At 36.5% G+C, this 24,808-nt stretch overlaps 2 protein-coding genes across 4 annotated transcripts; one reads left to right on the top strand and one right to left on the bottom strand.

The window, feature by feature from the left end:
- Positions 1–1,841: 1,841 nt before the first annotated feature.
- idh3a (isocitrate dehydrogenase (NAD(+)) 3 catalytic subunit alpha) lies at positions 1,842–15,248 on the top strand. 2 transcript variants are annotated; one of them, XM_073831833.1, is made up of 12 exons: positions 1,879–1,959; positions 2,414–2,473; positions 4,466–4,528; positions 6,625–6,708; positions 6,876–6,990; positions 7,072–7,259; positions 9,575–9,708; positions 13,930–14,032; positions 14,350–14,414; positions 14,496–14,580; positions 14,690–14,842; positions 14,933–15,248. In XM_073831833.1, the coding sequence occupies exons 1-12, from the start codon at positions 1,933–1,935 to the stop codon at positions 15,014–15,016; spliced, it is 1,161 nt and encodes a 386-aa protein (XP_073687934.1). In that variant the 5' UTR covers positions 1,879–1,932; the 3' UTR covers positions 15,017–15,248. The 2 variants fall into 2 exon arrangements, with proteins under 2 accessions (XP_073687935.1, XP_073687934.1); XM_073831834.1 differs by lacking the exon at positions 2,414–2,473 and having other exon boundaries at positions 1,842–1,959.
- Positions 15,249–15,692: 444 nt separating this feature from the next.
- On the bottom strand, positions 15,693–23,875 carry acsbg1 (acyl-CoA synthetase bubblegum family member 1). Of its 2 annotated transcripts, XM_073831831.1 has the most exons (15): positions 23,709–23,875; positions 22,249–22,354; positions 21,621–21,676; positions 21,216–21,487; positions 21,024–21,112; positions 20,073–20,193; positions 19,905–19,985; positions 19,481–19,630; positions 19,216–19,392; positions 17,734–17,912; positions 17,404–17,637; positions 17,095–17,312; positions 16,859–16,998; positions 16,136–16,382; positions 15,693–15,983 (listed from the first exon to the last, which is right to left on the bottom strand). In XM_073831831.1, exons 2-15 carry the CDS (start codon positions 22,308–22,310, stop codon positions 15,907–15,909), a joined length of 2,103 nt encoding a protein of 700 aa, XP_073687932.1. In that variant the 5' UTR covers positions 22,311–22,354; positions 23,709–23,875; the 3' UTR covers positions 15,693–15,906. The 2 variants fall into 2 exon arrangements, with proteins under 2 accessions (XP_073687932.1, XP_073687933.1); XM_073831832.1 differs by lacking the exon at positions 22,249–22,354.
- Positions 23,876–24,808: the final 933 nt, after the last annotated feature.

A 24,808-nucleotide genomic window follows, 5' to 3' on the forward strand; every position in this document is an offset into this window, starting at 1 on the left:
TCTAATCAATACAGGGAACGAATGTAAACCTAACCACCTCGTGAATGCTACGCTTTTCTAAAGTGAACTCACTAGAACAAAAATTATTTCGTTTTGGACATGAGGCGGGAAGTCAAGTTGCAAACCAGAAGGGAGGAAAAACACATTTTTGTACGCTTTTAGGTCAAAAAATGTACTGAGGCATCCGGTGCAGTAGGGGGAGTAGGGGGACTTTAGCGTTCAGCAGGTCTGAACTTCACAGCCGAATGCAGAGAAGTGGGCTAGTTGCTGGGGTTGCCAGGTTTGTTAAATCCCCCCTTTCTTAAGTCTAACACGCTGATAAAAAGAAAATCTTGTTGGGAACAGTTGTGAAATAATAACAAAATTAATTACAAAAAAACTGCTCCTTTTGTTAGAAAAACGTAAAAATGTAAATACATAAACAATAAAATAATATTAATTAACTAAATAATGTAATAAAAAATAAAAAAAAGATTCAAATAAATGTATTTATTTTAAAATAAATACATGGTGATTAGGAAAATGTAGGCTAATACTGTAACAATAACAATCTAAACATTTACGTATTGTTACGTATATATATAAAATGTAAATGAAAAAACAAAACAAAAATAATATTAAACTAAATAAATGTAATTAAAATTCAAAAAAATTCATATATTTTTAAAATGAATACATGGTGATTTGGAAAATTTTATAATGTAACAATAAAAATCTAAACATTTATGCAAAGAAATTTTTTTTTAATATATACTTGTGAAAAACGTAAAAATGAAAATAAAAAACTAAAATAATATTAATCTAACTAAATGTAATTATACAGTAAAAAAGATTGAAATAAATTCTTTTTTTAAATAAATACATGGTGATTATGAAAATGTAATGTACCAATAACAATCTAAACATTTACGCCAAGATTTTTTTTTAGATAAACATTGTAAAAATGTAAATTAATTTAAAAGATAACATTAAACTAAGTAAATAATGTAATTAAAAAATAAAAAAGATTCAAATAATTTTTTTTTTTTCAAATAAATACATGGTGATTAGGAACATGTAATAATATAACAATAACAATTTAAACATTTATGCACACACACACACACACACACACACACACACACACACACACACACACACACACACACACACACACACACACACACACACACACACACTTTCAGAAAAACGTTGTACATTTTAAATAAATTAAAATAATATTAAACTAAATAATGTAATTATGCAATAAAAAAAGATTCAAATAAATCCATGTATTAAAAAAATGCTGATTAAGAAAAGTAACAATTTCTTTTTTCATAAAAACGTAAAAAAATGTAAATACATAAACAATAAAAATAATATTAATCTAACTAAATAATGACATAAAAATTAAAAAAAAGATTCAAATAAATAAATGTATTTATTTTAAAATAAATACATGGTGATTAGGAAAATGTAGGCTAATACTGTAACAATACCAATCTGAACATTTACTGATATATATATATATATGAAAAACGTAAAAATGTAAATGAAAAAACATTTTTTTTTTTAAAACAAACGTAAAAAAATGTAACTAAATAAAAATAAAACAATATTAAACTAAATTTAATTAAAAAATATATTTAAAAATCATTGTTGTTGTTTTTTTTTTCAAATAAATACATGGTGATTATAAACCTGAAAAGAAAAAAATATATATATATTATATATACATGAAAAAATATCTGCCTTTACGATTGGAGGGCTCTCGCACCAGGTTGGTCATATTTAGGGGCCATGGCATCAAACCATTAAAAGCCCTGCCATAAGGTAACGCATAGCTTCCTAGTAGTGTACTTACAATCTGGCAACCCTAGATACTCCTACTAGAGGATGAGACATCGGATAGCCGCATTGAGTTAGTAGTCGCCAGAACACGATTAGCACAGGATGGCTGGAAACGCGTGGAGGTCAACGGTAAGGACTATATTATATGGCAAACCTCAGATTATAGCAGTCCGTGCTCTGTTTAAGCAAATATGACTCTATAGTATGAATGCAAGTATATACTTAAGTTGCGCTGAAAATGTTGCGTTGCAACAGAGATGCCACAGCGGCCCTGTCACTGCATGCCCTTCACACCGGCTCTTACATGTTTAACACATTTAACAGCTCTCAGTCAACTCATCTACTGGTCTTTTAACAAATATAAATGAAGTTATGAAGTTATGAATGAGACAATGCGTGTTAATCTCGGTTGGACGCGTGGCTAAATCACAACTCAATCAAACGCCACAGATGTTCAACCTCTGCAGGCACCATCGCCATCCACACATTTTTGTGTTTAATACCCCTAAAAGTGTGTAGACTCAAAGTAGAAGTATAGTAAGATCAGGTTGTGAAATTTAAAACGACATTCTTGCCTTTTCAGCTCATAAAACTTCTCGAGAGATGCGGCGTGCGGATAAATGACGCGAGCAGGACTCCGGAAGTAAGACGCGCATCTTAATTCAGTCAGTTAGCTTTAACGCGTTAGCGTGCTGTGGCTTTATAGGCATTAAAGATGGCAAATCTGACATGGACATTAAAATAGTGAGGGCGAAATGGAGTTTAGAAATGAGTTCAGCCGATTTAAACGTGCTAGGAGAAGCACTAACGACAAAACTAACCAACCAAAAAACTGGTGGATGAAGGTCACCTCGAAATGTTGGTTGAGTGAACAAGAGTTGACTGATGTGGTCACTACTAGACCACAGCTTTAGTTCTAGAGTTTCCATTATGGACTGAATGTTCTTTTAGAACATACAATCATGGATTTCAGTGATGAAATGTGGGAATATGCAGAAGAATCTTTGCTGTCCTTCAGACTGGAGTTTTGCATATACAATACCAGACAAAAGTTTTTGAACAGTAAAAATGTTAATGTTTTTTTTAAAGAATTCCCTTCTGCTCACCAAGCCTGCATTTATTTCTTTCAAAGTACAGGTGAAACTGTACAACTTAGAAATAGTTTTACGATTTGTTTTACTAACTGTTTTCTATTTGAATATATTTTACATTGTAGCCTAATTTATTCCTGTGATCAAAGCTACATTTCTTCAATGAAATTTAAAGTAGAAGTCTCCATTGTCACACGATCCTTTTGAAATAATTTTAATATGCTTATTTGCATCATTAATGATAGAAATTTACACTTTTATTTAGCAAGGATGCTTTAAATTGATAAAGTGATGATGAAGAATGTTACAAAAGATTTCTATTTCATCAAAGAAACCTGAAAATATTCTATTCCGCTGTTTTCAACATAATAATAAATGTTTTTTGAGCAGCAAATCAGAATATTAGAATGCTTATTGAAGGATCATGTGACTGGAGTAAAGATGCTTAAATTCAGCTTTGAAATCACAGGAATAAAATACATTTTAAAATATATTAAAATGGAAAACAGCTATTTTAAATAGTAAAAATAGTTTGTACTTTGAATCAAATAAATGCAGGCTTAATGAGCAGAAGAGACTTCTTTAGACTAAACATCAAAAACTTTTGACTGGTAGTGTAACTATGATACAGTTTAGATTCGTTTTACTAATGCTGGAGGGATGAAATATAAAATAGTTTTGGGGAAAAAATACTAGAGTTTTCATCGAAACTAACTTTTTAAATTTTTCTTCCAAAGAGGTAAGGTGGTACCTAAGGTGACAACCAAACAGTTTATGATACTTACAGTTATCTACATTTTTTTTTTTTTTTTTTTTTTTTTTACAAAAGACAAAAGGGTGCTGGATATTTTGGATATTTTTAATATTATTGGATATTTTGGTATCTAATCCAGTGACACCCATACATTTTTAAATGTGACTCCGAATGGATTTTTATTTTTAGGTGTTTAAGTGTCTAAATTCTTTTGAGGCTGCATCAAAAATAACTAATGTCCCCATCAGATCTGCTATCTTTTTTTAAAGGGGCTTGTTTCAAGAAATCTGTCATTTGTGTTTGATCATCAGTCAGTGACGCGTAGCCTTTTTTTTAGGCTATGGTTCATATACTTGACCATGCAGGTTTGTGAAACCACACCCCTTATTTTACACCAGGGATAACACAGCTTACTTATTTAATAACTAACATTTAATCACTGTACTAATTGGCTGATGTTTGCATTTATTTAATCCCTGATCCCTGGTGTAATTCAGCTTTTACATGCTTTAATGCCTTAATTGCACTTTCTGCATTGTGTGTTCAAAAAAATTAAATTTGCATGCAGAGTTAATGGGAACAGACTTTAGACGTTTAAGTCTGGCTCAGTCTAATGAACTGCTTTAGCTACTGTGTGCAAAGGGACACAGTTTAGCCCTAGCCCTAGTGGCAGTCGCATCATAAGCAGCACTTCTTAAAAACATGGGAAATTTGGTTGTTTTTTTTTAATAGATGGTTTGGACCTCTTCCAATGGTATTGATCTGTTTGTACCTGGAATTGTCTCTGCAGGTGTCCCGTGTAATGGGAGCCATAAAGATTCAGAGCCCACAGCCCAGAACCTTCTCCAGAGGGGTAAGTTCAAATCAACACTAACCCATGTACCATGATTTGTGACGCTACAAAGTTGCAAATGGACTTTACTTAACTAACTTTTTGGATGACGCTAACAAAAAAGAACCAGTGGAATTACAGGGTTCATACAGATACTGTAAAATGGAAGACTTTCGAAGACTTTTCAAAAAAAGAAAAATTTCAATGAATTTAATTATAAATCTCACTAATCAGACTTTTCACTTATCATGTCTTCTTTCAAATAAAAAAAAAAAAGATACTAATAAAAATATACTAATAAAGCAAAATGGCAAAAATAAAGTGAAGCACATGCAAAGTATTACAAAGTATGCTACACTTAATATATTAAAACTATGGTTAATTTTCTTAAGGGATTTGTATTTGTGTATACTTTCTTTTTTCTTTTTGTTTTTATAGCTTAACAGTTTAATGTTTTCTACTGTTTAAGAAAAAATTTAGCAAAACCACCCCGAAATCCTGATCTGAATCAAATGATTATCCAACCCCCACCAAAGTCCCGAATCAAATGATTTGTGATTTGTGCTCCAAAATTCCGATCTAAATAAATTGATTTGCGATCTACGGTCCAGATCTGAATAATGATTCGCAAACCATAATTTTAGATCAGGACTTGGAGCGCGGATCGTGAATCATTTGATTCATGTGAAATGATTTACAAACCCGTTCCGATCGAAATAAAAAATGATTTGCGATACTCGCTCCGAAGTCCCGATCTGAATCAATTTGCTATCCCCGCTCCAAAATTCCAATCTAAAGCAAAAGATTTGCGAGCGATTTAAATAAAATTATTCATGCTCTACGGACTCGGAGCGCGGATCATGAATTATTTGATTTGATTAGAACCTTGTGTGTCGCTTATCATTTGATATGGATTAAGACTTCAAATCGCGTATCGCGAATCATTTAATTTGAATCTTTCAATTTACAAAATGATTCACAAACCCTAATTTAATCTAATCTAAATCAAATGATTTCCGATATGCGCTCAGAAGTCCCGATATGAATCAAGTGATTCCCGATAAGAGAAATGATGATCTAAATCAAATGATTTGCGATACGCAATTTGAAGTCCCGATCTGAAACAAATGATTTGCGATATATGATCTTCACAAAGTAGCTTTTAAAACCATAACAAGTGATGTTGATATTCAGAAATGAATGGCTCTTTTAATTAAATTTGGCTTTTGCTAGTAAATTGCTTTAAATCAATAATCAAAGTCACAAGTTTGAATCAATCGGAGCGGATCCAGTGTAAATGACTTGATTTGGTTCACCTGTCCCTCTCTTTTTCAGCCATGTTTACACAACCTGTACTTCTACTGGTTTAGCTTGCTGGTTTTATGACATTAACTGTCTTTCAGTCATTCAAGCACTTTTCAAGTACCTCTTCAGGAATATTTCTGTTTTCAAAGTTTTCCAGGCGTTAAATTTCAAAAAGTCAAATTCAAGTACTTAAAGCACTTTAAGCACCTTGTACAACCCCTGGAATTACCATAGTATATTTGAAAGATGATACCCCTGTCAAAACCTTTTTATAGTAGTTTTATGTGTTTTAACTATATTATATTATTTGAAAAAAAAAAAAAAAAGTGTTTGGTACATAAAGGTCAGTTTTACTTGTCTGAAATGCAAGTACTTGGAAGAGCTTAATGCCCAGCCTCGAGTATAAAGCTTTAGTCATAAAAGAAGTCCTAAACGTTCATTTCGCAGCCTGAAGAAACTATTTTGCAGCCTGAAGAAACTATGTAGTTGTGCCAGTTGAATAGTTTCTTCAGTCAAGATTGTTCACTTGAAGGCGTTGGTTTTTTGGCACTAGTAAATGCAGAATGACTCAGACCTACTCAAAACAAACACTGCAGAAAAACTTGAACTGGATGCCTTTGTTGTCCTCGCTGTTCTCGAGACGTTAGTTATAGGAGCCAGCAGTTCAAACTTAATGACGTTTTGTACTATAGTAGTGAAATCTTCGAATTTCCGAACTCTCTGTTTTATGTTGAAAGCACCAATGTTTCCAGATTGTTATACTTGTGAATAATTTCCTGATTCAGTATTGATTCTGTGCTTTATTTCGACAGATTCAAACTGTAACGTTAATTCCTGGAGATGGAATCGGTCCAGAGATCTCCACTGCAGTAATGAAGATATTTGAAGCAGCTAAAGTAAGTGTCTTTTGTTTTACTCTTCGGGAATGCAGCCTGGGCTGCAAGTTGCAACAAGTGCATTATTCAGGTTTTCCACATGCATCAGACTTAAAATTGAGCTACTGTGTTTTTTAACCCCTTGTACTCTACTTTAAGTCTTATTTGTGAATTTTTTCCTCACCCAGGCCCCTATTCAGTGGGAAGAGAAAAATGTCACCGCCATCCAAGGACCTGGAGGGAGGTGGATGATCCCTCCTGAGGCCAAAGAGTCAATGGACAAGCACAAAATTGGGCTAAAAGGTACATTTTAAAACTATATCCTACATTGGTCAGATTTTAATAGTTAATATGAAACTAATATCATCATATATTATATGCCAGGACCCCTGAAGACACCAATTGCTGCTGGACATCCGTCCATGAACCTGCTGCTAAGGAAGACTTTCGACCTGTATGCTAATGTGCGTCCCTGCGTGTCAATCGAGGGCTATAAGACGCCTTACACCGATGTGGATCTGGTCACCATCAGAGAAAACACAGAAGGAGAGTACAGTGGGATTGAACATGTGGTATGTATAGGTGGCCAGCTATATCTTAAACTATTTAACCAGTAACTCAACCAAACCAGGGTTAGTCGTTCTTATTGTTTTGATTTCTACTTCAGAGATCTGCATTTGCAGGAAAGGGTATTTGAACCCTTTGGATTTAAATGGATTTCTACATTAAATCATCTTTACAAAGATTATTCAGATTAGCAGCATCTGTGAGATTTGGTTTGAATTGTTTTGAGGTCATGCCATAGCATCTCATCCTGACATCAGGAGTATGGGGTTCACATACTTTTTCTGTGCAACTGTGAATGCATTTAGACCTTTAGGTTCAGTATAGCACAATAGGATGACATTTGACTTTTGGAGACCTCAGCAGCTGACTGGCTCCCTTCACAAATGTCAAAGGTCGTGCTATTGTCATCTAATGCTGTCTTAACCAGTTTCTCACACAGTGCTAGCAGGAATTCAGTGGCACAGCTCATATTTCAGTGCTGTTTATTCTTTAGGTAGGTGCCATATGGCTGCTGTAAATCAGTTGTCTTTGGTCCCAGTTCATAGTGTGTCGTAGCGTTATGTGAAATGACCTTCGGGTTGTCACAGTCCATTCATGCGATCTTCCCTGACTGTGTATGTTCATGTTATGAACTTGTTCACTATTGTTCAAGAGTTTGGGGTCAGTGGGGTTTAATTTTTTTTTTAATTCAGCAAGGATGCATTCAATCGATCAAAAGTGACAGTAAAACATTTATAAACATACATAAAATGGCTTCTTTTTACTTATTGTTGCAGTTGGTCTGCTGTTCCTGCTGTCCTTAGCTCCTTATTTTGCCCTTTGAATGCTTGGCCCCGTAATTGCTGCTTGCAGCTATATTAATAAATGTTTCTTGAGCAGCAATGATTATCAAGGATCATGTGACACTGAAGACTGGAATAATGATGCTTTTCATCATTGGAATAAATTATATTTTAAAATGTATTGAATTAGAAAACAGTTGTTTGAAAATGTAATAATATTTCACAGTATTACAGTTTTTACTGTGATTTTGACCAAATAAAAAAATACAAATAAAAAAATTAAAGGGAACTCTAGGTATTAAGACTTGTATGGCTTACTATAACATAAATGATGTTTCTTACTAAAATATGTAGTAGAAAACCAATTAAAGAATTTATTTAAAAAAATCTTTTTATACAAATTTTGGGCTATGGTTGCATTCGATGAGCTACTGTCACTACCTGTTGCTATTTTTACCACAACACAACTCTGAATACACAACTCGTAAAATAAAATACTGATACAATGCCACATTGTATGGCTTTTGGTTGTAATTTCCAGTCAAAGGGCAACAAGAGAAGCGATGTAAGTCTGCTTTCCTAGAGATGCAAAGAGGAGAAAAGAATGGGATGATGCCTGGGGATGAATAAAATGTCCTAAAGATCTCCGTCTTTGTTCTTTCCACTTTAGTTAGCCCTGCTACCTTTTGAGGCTTTTAGTAGATCACAGCTACTGAAAGAGCTTACAAATGGCAGAGAAAAGAAACGCTAGATGCCATTTCTTGTCATAACGCCACAGCCGCTGAAGGAGTTTCTCAGCACAGATTTCACTCGATATCCAGGGGTATTTAGACTCCTTGTGAGGAGAATCGATGTTACAGGTTTTGGTTTAAGCCTACGCTTATATCCATTGCCACCTGTAAGCTCTTTCAGTAGTTGTGGTTATCGTATCAGCATTTTATTTTCCGAGTTGTGTTGCCGTAAAAATAGCAAGAGGTAGAGCCAGTAGCTCACAGAGTGCAACAATTTCAAGTCATCGAAAGGGCAACCCCCATAGTCCAAAATATGTATAAAACCACGTGGATTTAAAAAATAAATAATGTAAATCTTTCATAGGTTTTTTTTACTACGTATTGTAAGAGACATCATTTATGTTATATTAAGCCATACAAGTCTTAATACCCAGGGTTACCTTTAAAAAAAACATACTGACCCTAAGCATTTGAATAGTACTGTAAATTTAAAAATATATATTTTTTTTATTCTAAATTAAAAAAATAATATTCTTACAGACCCCAAACTTTAATAGTGAATGGTACATGATGTGGTTGTATACATTAAAACATAAGCTTACAGATCAAGTCCACCTTATGAAACATGCTGTGCTAAACTTAAATTTGAGTTTGTACAGCTGTCATCATATCTTGCCCTTTTGTATGTACTAACCTGACCCTGTTTTTGTGAAACCTAGATATGGTTTTGTCTAGATAAAGTGATTTGAACAAAATTGGCTCTGTTTACCTCAATATTATATTTGCACCTTTTTCACTCTTAATCAGATCGTGGATGGAGTCGTTCAGAGTATTAAACTGATCACAGAGGACGCCAGCAGACGCATCGCTGAGTATGCATTTGAGTACGCCAGGAATAACCAAAGAACCAGTGTCACGGCTGTTCACAAGGCCAACATCATGTAAGAGTCACAAATCACATAGTAACTTGCAATCGAAATAATTCAACCTCCCAGAGACTGCAGTACTTTACAAATACAAGCTTTTCTGAAGATCCAGGACTTTATAAAAATGGTTTCAGCAACAGATTACTGGAATATTAAAAGTGATAATGTCAATATATAATGTGATATTTTTGAGTTCTAGGATTTTTTTTATAACAAAGCTATGTCATAAATATTCAACTTATTTATATGGTGGGGATTAAAATTGTCTTAAAACACAATTAAACCTTTAAAAACTCTATTAGAAAACAGAATTAGCTTAGGCTATATGAAGATTTCCAAGACATTACAAGTTCGTAGAGACACAGCTGGCAGCCTTACTCCTTAGTTTATAATGTGTTGTACCAGAAAACTATTGACATTCAAGATGACCCAATGAAAGGTGGAAAAACATTAGTATAGTATAAGATGAACACAAAACAAGCATGGCCTTCATGTTGGAGCATCTTGCTGAATGCCCCTCTTGACCAAGTAGAACATAAAACGCTGGCTTGATATGCTAAAAGTTTTTAGATAGACCTGTGGAGTTCTGGAAGAATGTTTTGTGAAGTGATGTGACCAAACTGGAACTTTTTGGACCCATGGATCAGCAGTATGTCTGGTGCAAAAAGGCAAAACTTATGAGCAGAAGACCACCATCCCCATTGACAGTCAAACTTTGAGGTGTTTTACTGTTGAAGGAAGTGGAAATCATGACTGTACAGGTGCTGGTCATATAATTAGAATACCTTCAAAAAGTTGATTTATTTCACTAATTCCATTCAAGAAGCGAAACTTGTATAACGTATACATTAATTCCCCACAGACTGATATATTTCAAGTGTTTTTTTCTTTTAATTTTGATGATTATAACTGACAACTAATGAAAACCCCAATTCAGTATCTCAGAAAATTAGAATATTACTTAAGACCAATACAAAGAAAGGATTTTTAGAAATCTTAGCCAACTGAAATGTATGAACATGAAAAGTATGATCATATACAGCACTCAATACTTAGTTGGAGCTCCTTTTGCCTGAATTACTGGAGCAATGCGGCGTGGCATGGAGTCGATCAGTCTGTGGCACTGCTCAGGTGTTATGAGAGCCCAGGTTGCTCTGATAGTGGCCTTGAGCTCTTCTGCATTGTTGGGTCTGGCATATCGCATCTTAGATAGATTTTCTATGGGGTTAAGGTCAGGCGAGTTTGGTGGCCAATTAAGAACAGGGATACCATGGTCCTTAAACCAGGTACTGGTAGCTTTGGCACTGTGTGCAGGTGCCAAGTCCTGTTGGAAAATGAAATCTGCATCTCCATAAAGTTGGTCAGCAGCAGGAAGGATGAAGGGCTCTGAAACGTCCTGGTGTACAGATGCGTTGACCTTGGACCTCAGAAAGCACAGTGGACCAACACCAGCAGATGACATGGCACCCCAAACCATCACTGACTGTGGAAACTTTACACTGGACCTCAAGCAATGTGGATTCTGTGCTTCTCCTCTCTTCCTCCAGAATCTGGGACCCTGATTCTCAAAGGAAATGCAAAATTTACTTTCATCAGAGAACATAACTTTGGACCACTCAGCAGCAGTCCAGTCCTTTTTGTCTTTAGCCCAGGCGAGACACTTCTGACGCTGTCTATTGTTCAAGAGTGGCTTGACACAAGGAATGCGACAGCTGAAACCCATGTCTTGCATACATCTGTGCGTAGTGGTTCTAGAAGCTGCAGTCCACTCTTCGTGAATCTCCCCCACATTTTTGAATGGGTTTTGTTTCACAATTCTCTCCAGGGTGCGGTTATCCCTATTGCTTGTACACTTTTTTTTTTTTTTTTCTACCACATCTTTTCCTTCCCTTCGCCTCTCTATTAATGTGCTTGGACACAGAGCTCTGTGAACAGCCAGCCTCTTTTGCAATGACCTTTTGTGTCTTGCCCTCCTTGTGCAAGGTGTCAATGGTCGTCTTTTGGACAACTGTCAAATCAGCAGTCTTCCCCATGATTGCGTAACCTACAGAACTAGACTGAGAGACCATTTAAGGGCCTTTGCAGGTGTTTTGAGTTGATTAGCTGATTAGAGTGTGGCACCAGGTGTCTTCAATATGCCTTATTCAGCCCGCTGCCATTTTGAATCGAAAACGAGGCTGTGAGGGATAGCAGTCCAGCAGCGCCCACTGTGGCGCATTGTTGCGTACCGGGATGTAGATCGTATAGCCGTAAAATAATAGGTCATTTCACATTTTTCCACAGGACAAAGCGCTCCAGAAAACGTGGACTGATCGACAGGACATATAACCTAACTTTCAGGTAACAATATTGCATTTATTTAAGAAAATGACTGTGGAAACTAGCCGGTTGGCTAATTGCTAATTTATAATGCGAGCATGTTTATCTTCCTTTAAACGTTTACGCAGAGCTAACATGTGATGTATTACTACAACAACTAAACTAAATAGATTACAAAGAACACAAGAGTGCTCAACATTTTACTCAGGATTGTTTTTCAAAAACACTGACTGGAATTAGGAAGCTTAAGGAGGGTTCAGCTCCGTCTGTGTTTACCTGGACTCAAAGACCTCACGAAAAGAAAACCTTGCGATTGTAAATGAAAAAGATATTCTTTTTAAATGATGTTTTAAAGATCAACATGTTTAATAGTTTGTGTTAAGAGCCTGCAGTTACATCGTAAGCCTCTTTCAGACAACATGTTAAGTCATACAAAAAACAGTGGGTTGAAAGTTTATTTTTATGCAAAGAGATCAAAAGATAACAATTATTTATTAGTTTGCCATGTAGTGTTTGATGTCAACCCCTTTTAAAATCGCTAAATGATATTCAGAACATTATTTTTTTGTTTCTGTCTTGCTTTAGACAAGGAAAATGTCATGTTTATCGTAATTTCATAATAAAGGTCGGGAAGACGCTTATGACCTAGCTGCAGGCTCTTAACACAAACCATTAAGCATTTTAATCTATATAACATCATTTGAAAAACTCTATGTAAGCGTTTAAAGGAAGATAAACATGCTCCCATTAGAAATTAGCAGTCTTTCCACAGTCATTTTCTCAAAAAAAATGCAATATTGTTACCTGAAAGTTAGGTTATTTGTCCTGTCGATCAATCCACGTCTTCTGGAGCTCTTTGTCCTGTGGAAAAATGTGAAATGACCTATTATTTTACGGATATACGATCTACATCCCGGTACGCAACAACGCGCCACAGTGGGCGCTGCTGGACTGCTATCCCTCACAGCCTCGTTTTCGATTCAAAATGGCAGCGGGCTGAATAAGGCGTATACTGAACCTTTTCACAATGTTCGAATTCTCTGAGATACTGATAGTTTTCATTAGTTGTCAGATATAATCATCAAAATATATCATATCAGTATCGAAATATATCATCGAAATATATCAGTCTGTGTGGAATGAATGTATACATTATACAAGTTTTACTTCTTGAATGGAATTAGAGAAATAAATCAACTTTTTGAAGATATTCTAATTATATGACCAGCACCTGTATATAGGATATTGTAAATTCTTTGAAGTATCAGGCCATTTTGGCAAGTATTGTTGTGCCTTTGTTGCAAAGACTGAAGCTAATGATCAATAGACTTTCCTGCAGGACCGCCATCCCAAAGTATACATCCAAATCTACTTATCCTTGGTTCAGGGATCAGTCGTAGAATGTTCTTGAGTGGCCTGCTCAGTCTCCAGATTTAACTCTAATTGAAAATATTTGGTTGAAATTTTTAGAAACAATGGAAACCAAAGATTATCAGTGATCTGAAAGAATTTTCAGGCAAGGAATAGGCCGAGAGTGCAGTAACGAGGTGACAGAAGCTTCTAAGCACTTCCAAGCAGCGTTTGTTGGTGGTTTTAAAGAATAAAAGAGTCTGCACCAAATTAGATTTTTGGGGGGTTGAATAATTTTAGACATGAATGTTTGGAGCCAATTTGATACAAATGTGTATTAATGAACCTTCTGTAATAGTGTACTGATGCCTTTGTTGATTTATTTTTTTTTTATTTATTTTTTTTTTACATAATTTAGTTCTCTGCAGCAAAATGTCTTACAGGTCAAGGGGGTTGAATACTTTTGATTGCAACTATGCAAGTTTTACTAGTAATAAATGTCATGTTCGATCTAATAACAGAATAATTGTATTATATAAAATTCCTAAATTCAGTGATGTCTTCTAGGCGAATGTCTGACGGTCTGTTCCTGCGGAAGTGCAGAGAGGTTGCTGAGAATTTCAAGGATGTGAAATTCACTGAGATGTATCTGGATACAGTCTGTCTCAATGTATGTTTACAAGAGAACTTAAATCATTAGACCTGTTCTACAAATTTTGCATCTGTAAAACATTATTTTTATTTTATTTAGAGCCATTTTCTATATACCTCTATTTTTATTTCAGCTTTAGGACTTCAATTTTGACATTTCATTAATAATTTCGCCAAGTTTGAATCACAGTTGTGGTTGTTGTTGTTGTTGTTTTTAATTCTCAAACTTTTTTATAATTTATGTGAGTTATTAGAATACTCAATGTAGTGACCCAGAAATCACTTTATTTTCATACAGTCTTACTTTGTCTTACTTACGTTGTGATTATCCACTAGATGGTGCAAGATCCTTCTCAGTTTGATGTACTTGTAATGCCTAATCTGTATGGGGACATCTTGAGGTGAGTCTGTATAAAACATCATATACTAAAAGTGATTATCTATGAAGTGCAAGTCTTACCAGACTTTTATTTGGGTTTTAGTGATCTGTGTGCTGGATTGATTGGGGGTCTTGGAGTTACTCCCAGTGGGAACATCGGAGCCAATGGTGTTGCCATATTTGAATCGGTATGTATTAGTCTGTGACTCTGTGGAGGCTATCTAATACATGCAATATGAAATAGCTTGATCTCAAGGCATCATCCAATATATCATAATTCCTATTTTTACATATTAGGTACACGGAACTGCCCCAGATATCGCAGGCAAAGACCTGGCGAACCCCACCGCCCTTTTGCTGAGTGCCGTCATGATGTTGCGCCACATGGGACTGCATGGGTATGCTAAAAAGATTGAGACCGCCTGCTTTGACACTATACGGGACAAGAAGGTAGGATCATTCAGTTATTAAGAAAATGAATTTAGCTTCTACTATCAAAACAGAACTTATTTTATGTATATTACCCATCTTATATTTTAGGTTCTAACCAAAGACCTTGGTGGAAACTCTAAGTGCTCAGAGTTCACGGGTGACATCTGCCGAAGAGTGCAAGACATGGATTGAGGCTTTTCTAGTGTCTGTGTTTGGATCTGATGCCTGAAGAACTATTGGTCAAAAAATTAATCTTCATATCATTCTGATATCTGCGCACAATTCTACTAAGTGTCTGCAATTTTGTTTCACCAGAACCGCAAAGCACTGTCTTAAATTCTTGTCCTTCGGTGACTGTGTTTGTGAGCTGTTTTAATCTGTCAGATCTATGTAATCCAAGATAAACTGTATTTATTGACTGGAATTTTCTCTGGTTTGATGTGTTTTGCCATTCTGTCATGTGACAGGAATAATCTTGTCCAAATATTAGAGGCTTAAATACATAAAGGGTATTTTGCATTGCTTATTTTTTTGCTTTAAAATACGGTAACGGTAAATCCGTTTAGAAAAAAGTGAATATATGTTTCACATTTCTTATGCTTAAGCTTTTACATCAGCTATGAACTTTGCATTATGGTTAACAATTAATATAATTCAAACAGCTTTTGACCTTTGCTGTGTCAATTGTGAAATGACTGTACTATCAAGACATGACTGTGGATGGAATATATACGTCTATTTTTATGGACAAAACAATCTATGTCTTTATTTTTACAGAGCACTTTTTATATGATCATGATAATAATGCATAAACTAGATTAGAGCATTACCATATAAAGTAAATCAATAGAAAAAACAAGCTTTATTTTTAAGATCTGGTCAAAACATACAGGAATATTAAACATCCAATTTACATTGAAGACAACTAGCAATATGTTTAGTTATAGCAATTTAAAAAATTAGGGCACTTTGTGTAGTTAGATTAAAAAAATAAATCATTACAAAATCAAATTTCTACAATCTGAATTTAAAAAAAAAAACATCAGTAACTTTAACAGATATACAGCCAGCCTGGAGGTCATCTATTCTCTGTAAAAACTCTCTATTTCTCTGTGATACATCTGCAGTACCACTGGGCGACGTAGTTTCATTGTAGGACCTGAAACGTAACATAATTCTGTTATCTTTTGGAAATCGTGCTTGTTTCAGGTTCGATAGAAGTTAAGAGCCATCAGAAAATACATTATTTTTATCATCTTGTTTATAAAAATAAGAATTAGACCTCTATTTGGAAGTGTTCACAGCACTCACCTAGTTCTCCTCCAACAATTGAGAAGTCTTTCCCTAATATGGTCCATTTTTGAATGCGCTGGGCATTTGAGGTTGCTTTCGAGTTGACCCGTCTGATTCCCTCTTCAATGGATTGGTACACTAGCTTGTCTTTTCCTCCAATGATGTCCGACACCTTTGTCGATTGGCTGCCAAACCGCTGACAGAATTCCACGGCCTCCAAGGTAAGAATGTCAGTGGGCTCTGTAGTCTCTGGATTGATTGTGCTCTATCCAAGCAAAGGAAGAACAGAGTAACCTAAATCAGGGGTGTCCAAACTCAGTCCTGGCAGGCCACTGTCTTGTCTTGCAAAGTTTATCTCCAACTTGCCTCTGCACACCTGCCTGGAAGTTGCTGGTATGCCTTGAAAGACCTTGATTTGCTGGTTCAGGTGTGTTTACTTGGAGTTGGAGATGAACTTCGCAACCACTGGCCCTCCAGGGCAAGATTTGAGAAACCTTGATCTTACTCAGGGGCTTCCAAACTCGGCCCTGGAAGGCCTTTGTCCTATAGAGTTTAGCTCCAACTTGCCTCAGAACACCTGCCTGGAAGTCTCTAGTGTGCCCAGAAAGCTGGTTCAAGTGTGTTTGATTGAAGTTGGAGATGAACTCTGAAAGACAATGGCCCTCCAGGAGAATTGGACAGTCTTGACCTTACTGGTTTTCAAGGTCTTAAAGCCAGAACTTTTCTTAAAGCTTAGTTTACCTTTAGCGTTAGCAGCATGGACAGAAATTTCCTCTTGTCTCCAATCAGCATGGCATTGCTGATGATTGGCAACTCCTGTTTCACAGCATCCTCTATGAGAAGTGGGGGAACGTTCTCTCCTCCAGCCGTGATGATAAGCTCTGAATCGAGAGAGATGCCATTTTAAGTTAACCTAAATCCAATTATACCATCAAAGCTAGTTCAAAATGTGTAGAATTCAAAACGGCATCCCTTACCTTTTATTCTTCCAGTGATGTAAAGAAAGCCATCTTCATCTAGCTTTCCCAGGTCTCCAGATCGGAGCCATCCATCTTCATCCAAAGCCTCCTTTGTTTTATCCTCCAGGTTGAGGAATCCCATGAAGACATTGCGGCCCAAGAAACACACTTCTCCAATGCCATCAGCATCTACATTTAATAATTTGCATCGGCAGCCTGGAACCACCTGACCACAGCTAGAAGAGTTTGGGAATTGGTACACAGCAAAATTGTTGATTATTGGCCTTCAGTTTGAACGTACTTAACCTGTGAAGTAAGAAGGCTTGCCTTGAAAATCGGTACACTTTTGGTCCAGACATAAAGTGGGGTCCTGAGCTTTCACTCATGCCGTAGGCTTCATAGAGCCGAATGTTGAGGCCAAGGAAGAAGTGAAGAGTTTCGCTTCCAATAGGTGCTGCTCCCGAGAAGAACTTCACACAATTGGAGAAGCCCAGCTCAGCACGAAGCTTCTGCAAGACCAAGCTGTCTGCAAGAGTGAAGAGGAATGACTTCTCCTCATCCCTGATTTGAAGAAAACAATCATACAAACATAAGAAAAATTCAAACAACTTGAATGTAACACGTAGACAATGACATACTGCAAAACAAATGACATACTTGGTAAGCCTTTGATTAGCCTCCAGACTAACAGACATGGCCCATGTCACCAGTTTCCTTTTCATGTATCCACACCGTGAAATAGCTTCTTTGATCTTTTCCATAATTTTCTCCCAAACACGAGGGACACCCATGTGGGCTGTAGGGGTTACCTCTCGTAAAGTGTCCACTAAAGTCCCCTAAAAAGAACATAAAATTTCATATAAACATCAGAGCAATGTAAAGTATATATAATTTGACATTGCTGTAGTAGTCTGGTCTCAAGTCTGAGTCCAAGATCATACACCCATGAGACTTTACATTGTGTGCACCTAGGGGTGAGGTATTAATTTGACACGTGGCGATACATTGGGGGGTGGTGGTGATGTAGCACGAGTTTGCTTTTCTAAGTCAAACCACAAATGTTTAACTGGGTAAATTTGAAAGCCAAGGCATTAATAGTAATTCACCATCATCTTCCTTGAGCTACTCCTTGACAATTATGGCAGTGTGGCATGGCACATTACCTATTGGTAACGGCCATCACCAGCAGGGAACACAGGTGCCATGACGTACCATACCTAACAGTTGTCAAGAATTGTGCTATTGGGATAATGGTGCCAAAAGTGTCCCAAGAAAACATTGCCTACAGCATAACCGGCCTGTGTCCACCTAATAGTGTATCCAGGTGCCATAGCCTCTCTTGGTAATTGGTGTATCTGTGCTCAGCTGTCTATGTGATGCACAGGGAATCTTGATTTGTCAGACCAGGCCACTTTCTTCCAATCATTCATTGTCCAATCTCAATGATCTTGGACCAATTTTATGTATTGTTATAACATAGTTGTATACATGCATAGTTCTAAGGTGCCCAGCTATTCTTTTCCCATAATACCAAACATTCGACTGACTGAAAGCCAGTCCTTGGATGGTATATATACTGCTCTGTGAATGGCACTTACAGCACCATTTGGTTGCTAGGCACGTTTATTGCTCATAATATAATCCCTTACTGGTGTATTTTCATGATCTTGGTCTTGCTATGGAGTCAGGAGCATTTGGACTCAACCGACTTCGGGTCTTGATTTGGAGTTTATTAACTCAGGTCCTGGCCTGATTTCGACTACAAGACTGCTATTTGATGATGACACCAGTTATAGCATCTGAATCATAAGTTCCACCTTCCAACAGAGTGTGTCATACACCTTTTCCACCAAGACACGTCGAGTTCTGGTTTGGAGCCTAGTTTCAAATCGGCTCTTTGTCTTTCGACACCAAAGCACAAGCTCGGAAACAGGAAAAGTGGTCTGTAAATAGCACCAAAACATTGCTAGTCTAGAAGTAACAACTGTTTGCATCATGCGGTGGGGGTGGGGTTATGGTGACCAACAAGATGAACAGAAACTTTTGACTGGGCTTTTTTAAAATAACAGGCCCTCTGGGAGCAGGACTGGGCTCTCTGACCTAACGTTAAACAAAAGTCCTGTTTTTGGACATGCTTACCTTAAGTGCATCTGTCTGAGCAAAGGAAACTTGCTCCCCCCACTGGATCCCTGTCCAGAGATCAAAGATCTGTGCTGCAATATGGCTGAGGGGAAGGTAGCTAACCAGAGTCTCTTGCCTGATTTCAGCTGGCTGCATATCTCCAGCCCTACTTGCATTGTGGGCTGTCCAAGTGATCTATTAAAGCCCAGAATTCAAAATGGTCAGTAATCTGTGACAAAACATTGCAGATAGATTGTGAATGTAATTTTCTATAGCAGCTTACATTGTCATGACTTAGCATCACTCCTTTTGGCGATCCGGTCGTCCCTGAGGTGTAAATAAGCACACAGCACTGATTGGCTTTTTGGCTACTGATGACTTCATCTAGTTCTTGATCAGAGACTTCCAGTCCTAGTCCCATGAACTCTTCCCACTGTTCAAAGACAAGCAGTTATGGTAACTCTTTGGGTAACTTTGGCCTACATCAGAGATGGGCAACTTTGGTCCTGGAGGGCCACTGTCCTGCAGAGTTTAGCTCCAACCCTAATCAAACACACCTGCCTGTAGCTTTCTATTGATCTTGAAGACCTTGATTAGCTTGTTCAGGTGTTTGATTAGCTAACTCTGCAGGACAGTAGTTCTCCAGGACCAAAGTCCCTGGCCTACATGATAACAAAGTAATAGATCTCTACATATTGGACACTCACCGAATAGAGATTGGGCAACTTCTCCTTCAAAGATCCTGAATACTGTACTATAGCTTTCAAGTGTGGAAGCTTATCCTTTACCTAACAAGACAAACAGGAGTATTAATCAGCTTGTTCACGGAGTATGAGGAGGTCCAGGTTGAGAAAACTCAGTAGGCCAAATGTTACCTGTAAAATCTTATCCAGCTGCTTCTGATTTTCCACAACAATGACATTGGCTTTTGAATCATTAGCAACGTAGAGGCAAGCATCTGGTGAGTTTGTGGTATAGACACCCGCTATTATACCTCTAGTACAAACAAAAATATAGATGTGAGGGCAGTGATCCTAGACCTAATACTCCCTTCCCACTTAATTTAATGTTGTACTTGATGCTGAAGGACCCTCTAACAGCTTGCCCAATGTGTAAACAAGCTTTCCACACTTGAGATTGTTAACCCAGGGTCATTTTTAGTAATCCTATTTCATATTTCACACTAAGTACATTTACGTGCACTTTAAAAGCTAGATTTGTTATGCTGTTGTGATATTTGTGAAGTCCGATTTCAATAATGCAATTGCAGCTTGGCTTCATCCAGCTGTATGAACCAGGGGTACTCAACTCTAGACCACTTCCCTGCAGAGATTAGCTCCAACCTGGAATAAATACACCTAGTAATCCTAAAGACCTTGATTAGCTTGATTAGGTGGGTTTGATTAGTATTAGAGCTAAACTGTAGAAAAGTGAATACAGGGGTCTTAAGTTGAGGACCCCTGGTATAAACCAGGGTCCTGGAGGGCCGGTGTCCTGCAGAGTTTAGCTCCAACTTGCCTCAACACACCTGTTGGGAAGTTTCTAGTATGCCTAAGAGCTTTATTGGCTGGTTCAGGTGTGTCTAATTGGGGTTGAAGCTAAACTCTGCAGGACACCGGCCCTCCAGGACCAAGTTTGGGCACCCCTGGTATAAACATTATGTTAATTGGAATACAGTTGGTCTCTGCGTTGTGCATGTGATCCGAAAGACAAAAGATGATGCACAGCGTGTATTTAATCCTTCAAATGTTCTATTTAAGCATTGAGGAAAAATTACAAGTGTGGAATTTTAAGCTTAAAGTAAAAAAAACTACAGGTATTCTCACCCAGCAAAGACAGTTCCAACAGCAGCAATAAACCACTCCGCTGAATTGAATCCCAGGATGGCTACACTGTGGAACCGCTCCAGACCAAGCTAGAATCATTTTCAGATATGACTGTATTACATCTTATCCGTAAATTACATGAGAATGAGCTATGCAAATCAACTTTGTAACATGAACATGTTCCTTCATCACCTTTAGAAAGCTTTTGGCAGCCATTCGACTGAGGTGATAATATTCCGAAAAGGTCACTTTTTCCCATTTGTTTCCTCTCTTGCTTGCCAAAGCGGTCAACTTCCCATACTTTTGAACTGAGTTGGTAAACATCTGATGCACAGTGATGGGCTGTTCTGGACAAAGGTCATCCATTCTCAGCTGAACTGATCCGCTGGCCTCTATAGTCCACAGGGATTGGGCTGGAGCCAATTCTGCACCTGCCAGAACCTCCTCAATGCTCTTTTTCTCTGCTGCATTGAATAAGAGATAGCAGTTCATTGACTAAACATTTGATGATGTGAACTACAGGATTAGAAGGTCTGAACATAATCCTGATCTCCAAACTTTGAATATGCTAAACAAAATAATAGTTACTCTACTTACACAATCCATCCCCAGCATCCTGGTGCAAAATGTCTGTCATGGGCGAACAGTCCGAGCTAAAACACAGAGTGCTGGATTGTTAGATAATTGCAGTGGACTCTGGCTCTCCCTGCAGTCAGACCCGGCTCTTGCTGCCGTAGCCATGAATCACATGCCGCAACCGCTTAACAGCATTGCAAGCCCCCACAATGACACAATTGGGTTACTAAGTACTAATGCCTCAGCAGCTTTGTTGATAGACAGGAGCTTTCAAAATGTGTGAATTTCATTCCCACCAGTCATGGAAACTTCTATTCTCTCTTTCACTTCAGTTCTTGACATAACAGCCACAAGGGAAAGGGTACATTAGGTTGCTTTAAAATTGGCATCCCTACAAAATGACAGACTTGATGCTCTTTGTAAACAAGAGTGGCAGAACTGGCAGCAGAGCTGATTTCATTTCCGCTGCTCATTTTGATTCAGAGTATGTTTGGTGAAAAGCACAAACGGCAATGTTTTTTGTTCCAAGTAGTGCTGGCAAACAATCTTATTCTTATCTGTGGCAACCTGTAGCTGAACCTAATGCATGGCAATTCAGCATGGAGATGTCACAGTGCAAGGTAATTTAACAAATTACACATCCACATACCTTTTTTCAAGCTGGGTATTGGTTGGATCAGTTTGCTGGTGTATTTGAGTGCTGGTATTCATGCTGACTGCAGGACTGGTATGAGCTGCTTAAAGATTGTCCGGTTCTTTGCATAATGAGGACACATTGAAGGAATGAATAGCTCCATGAGGCACCATCACAGTTGTCGAAGACAGACGTTTAAGCAATATGCTCATTTTTATGATGCTCTGAGTATGTTAAGTTTCTAAGAAATGTTCGCAGTTAAGTTTTTTTCTTATATTAAGTTTACAAAAAGTTTGTGTGAAATGTCTTTAGGTGAAAACACATAGTGCATACTAATGAGTTTGGGGGCTTTCATATGCAAATTTGTTACAGTCCTTTGAATCTATGTAATACATCCCACTCATCTGAATTTATTTGAGGTTATTCTGATATATCTTCAATAAATTATTTCTAAGTTGATTTTGTTTAATTGTTTCACATTTTCTAATCAAGTGTCAACATCTTTGGGAAAAGAGAGGAAGAGTCATATTTTTTTTTCTATACACAGAACTGCACTTCTGTGAACTTTGCATTTTGTGCTTTGTTGTGTTCCAAACTCCAAAGTCTTTAAGTCCTTTCTGTTCAGTGCAACAGAACACACAAGCTTTATTATGGGTCAAATACAAATAAGAGTGTCCATGATGAAGAAAAGGAAAAATCGATCAAAACTCTAGTACAAAGTACATGTCAAGTTCTCAGAAATGTACTCTCTGAATTCATGTTAGTGTGATTTTGAAGAACAGTTATACATTTTTATTTACAATAATACTAAATACTAATACTAATAATACTAAATATATAATAAATAAACACAATTTAAACATTTATTTAAAAAAAAATTAAGTTTTTTTTAAGGTTTTTAAGGCATTACACTAGTAATACCACATTTAGGGGAATTGCATCATATGACTTTTTCAGTCTGATAATATTGCTAATTTTAGAGACTAAAAGACATTGTAATGACGGGTACTCCGATTTTTTTTTATACTATATTATATTTAATTTTATTGTATGCGTTTTTTTAATGTTACTTGCATCACATGACGGTTTTTTTTTTTAATATTACAATAAAAAACATCAAAAATCATGCGAAGAAATATGTTATTATGCTGCGATTATAACTCCTTAACAATGGTTTCTTTTCTAAAATGTTTAATGAATTTTATATCATCCAAAATATCAAATAACCAGTTTAATTGTGTTTTCAAAATTTTCTGATGAATAGATGCAAAAATAAACCTACAAGTTACAACATGACATGATGACATTTTGAGGTCGTGTTAACCGACCAAACGTTTTCCAAACCTCAGCTTTCCAAACCTCACTGAATCTGTAATGAAGTTAGTACTATAAAATATATGCAAAGTGCACAATAAGCATAAGAAAAAAGCAATACAACAAAGTTTTTTTTTTCTCTTGGAAGGAAATAGTCTTACCTGTAGTAAGTGGTTCACAAGCTTTTATGCGCAGGTGTTGAAATTGAAGACCCTCTTTACCGCTGGCAAACGATTGGACGCTCTTAGGGGTTTTATTAGGTTATAGGTAAATATTCACGTGATCAAACAGTTTGTTCATTGTGTTCTGAAGTAACCTGTTAGTAGTGGGAAACCGCTACAAATGATTCAGTGGGTGAGTGAACTGTCCGAACTCATTTGACCTATTCATGCAAAAGAACCGACTCAAAAGAGTGAAGGCTAATTCACAAATCGGGCAAATCACTGGGTTCAGATTCACATGCAAAATTCATTCAAAATTCATTCATTCCATGCTAGAAAAGGATTTACAATGACAGAATTATTAATATGACACCATTATTTTATTTTATTTGTTTCGTTATTTTTATTATTTATTTATTTGGCTTTTGCACATTTTATTATTAAAACGAACATTTTTTAGGTAGGCTAAATCACAACAACAACAAAATAATTAAAAAAAAAACCTCTTTAAAATATTATGCCATGAATCTTGTATAGAAAGAGTCTAAACGGTAGATTGTGGCCCTCTGGTGGATAAAACTCTGGTGGAACAGCCACTGGTTTCAAATGTGAAACACAACAAATGAAAACATGAATTCGTAAATAAAATATGTAATCTCTGAATTGTAATCACGCCCCTGTTAGTTCATATATTTAAAAAATTGAAGTAAAAAAATAAAACATTTGGAAATAAATGATTTTGTTGTTTGCACACTAGTCTGAAATAGTTTATACTTTTACTTGAACTTTAAATGTAATGAGTGTAATCTCTAGGAAGGATTTTAATAAGCACTCATCATGCTTAATTTATTCATTTACAATTGGCCTAGTGTTCACTGATACTTCATTGTCAGTTCATAATACTTGACCTAATGCTAACATATAGAACTTAAATGTTAAAAATCTATTAGTTGATGTAGACTAATGAATGATCTAAAGACCTAAGTAGGCTATTATTAATTATTAGTTTATATTATGTAGGCTACTGTAGAAAGGTCGTTGCCATTTTATTACACCAATAGTTATCATGTTTCACCACTAGATGTCATACATGACTTCTA

The sequence above is a fragment of the Garra rufa genome, chromosome 25 (genome assembly GCF_049309525.1).
Source record: "Garra rufa chromosome 25, GarRuf1.0, whole genome shotgun sequence".
Taxonomy (NCBI): domain Eukaryota; kingdom Metazoa; phylum Chordata; class Actinopteri; order Cypriniformes; family Cyprinidae; genus Garra; species Garra rufa.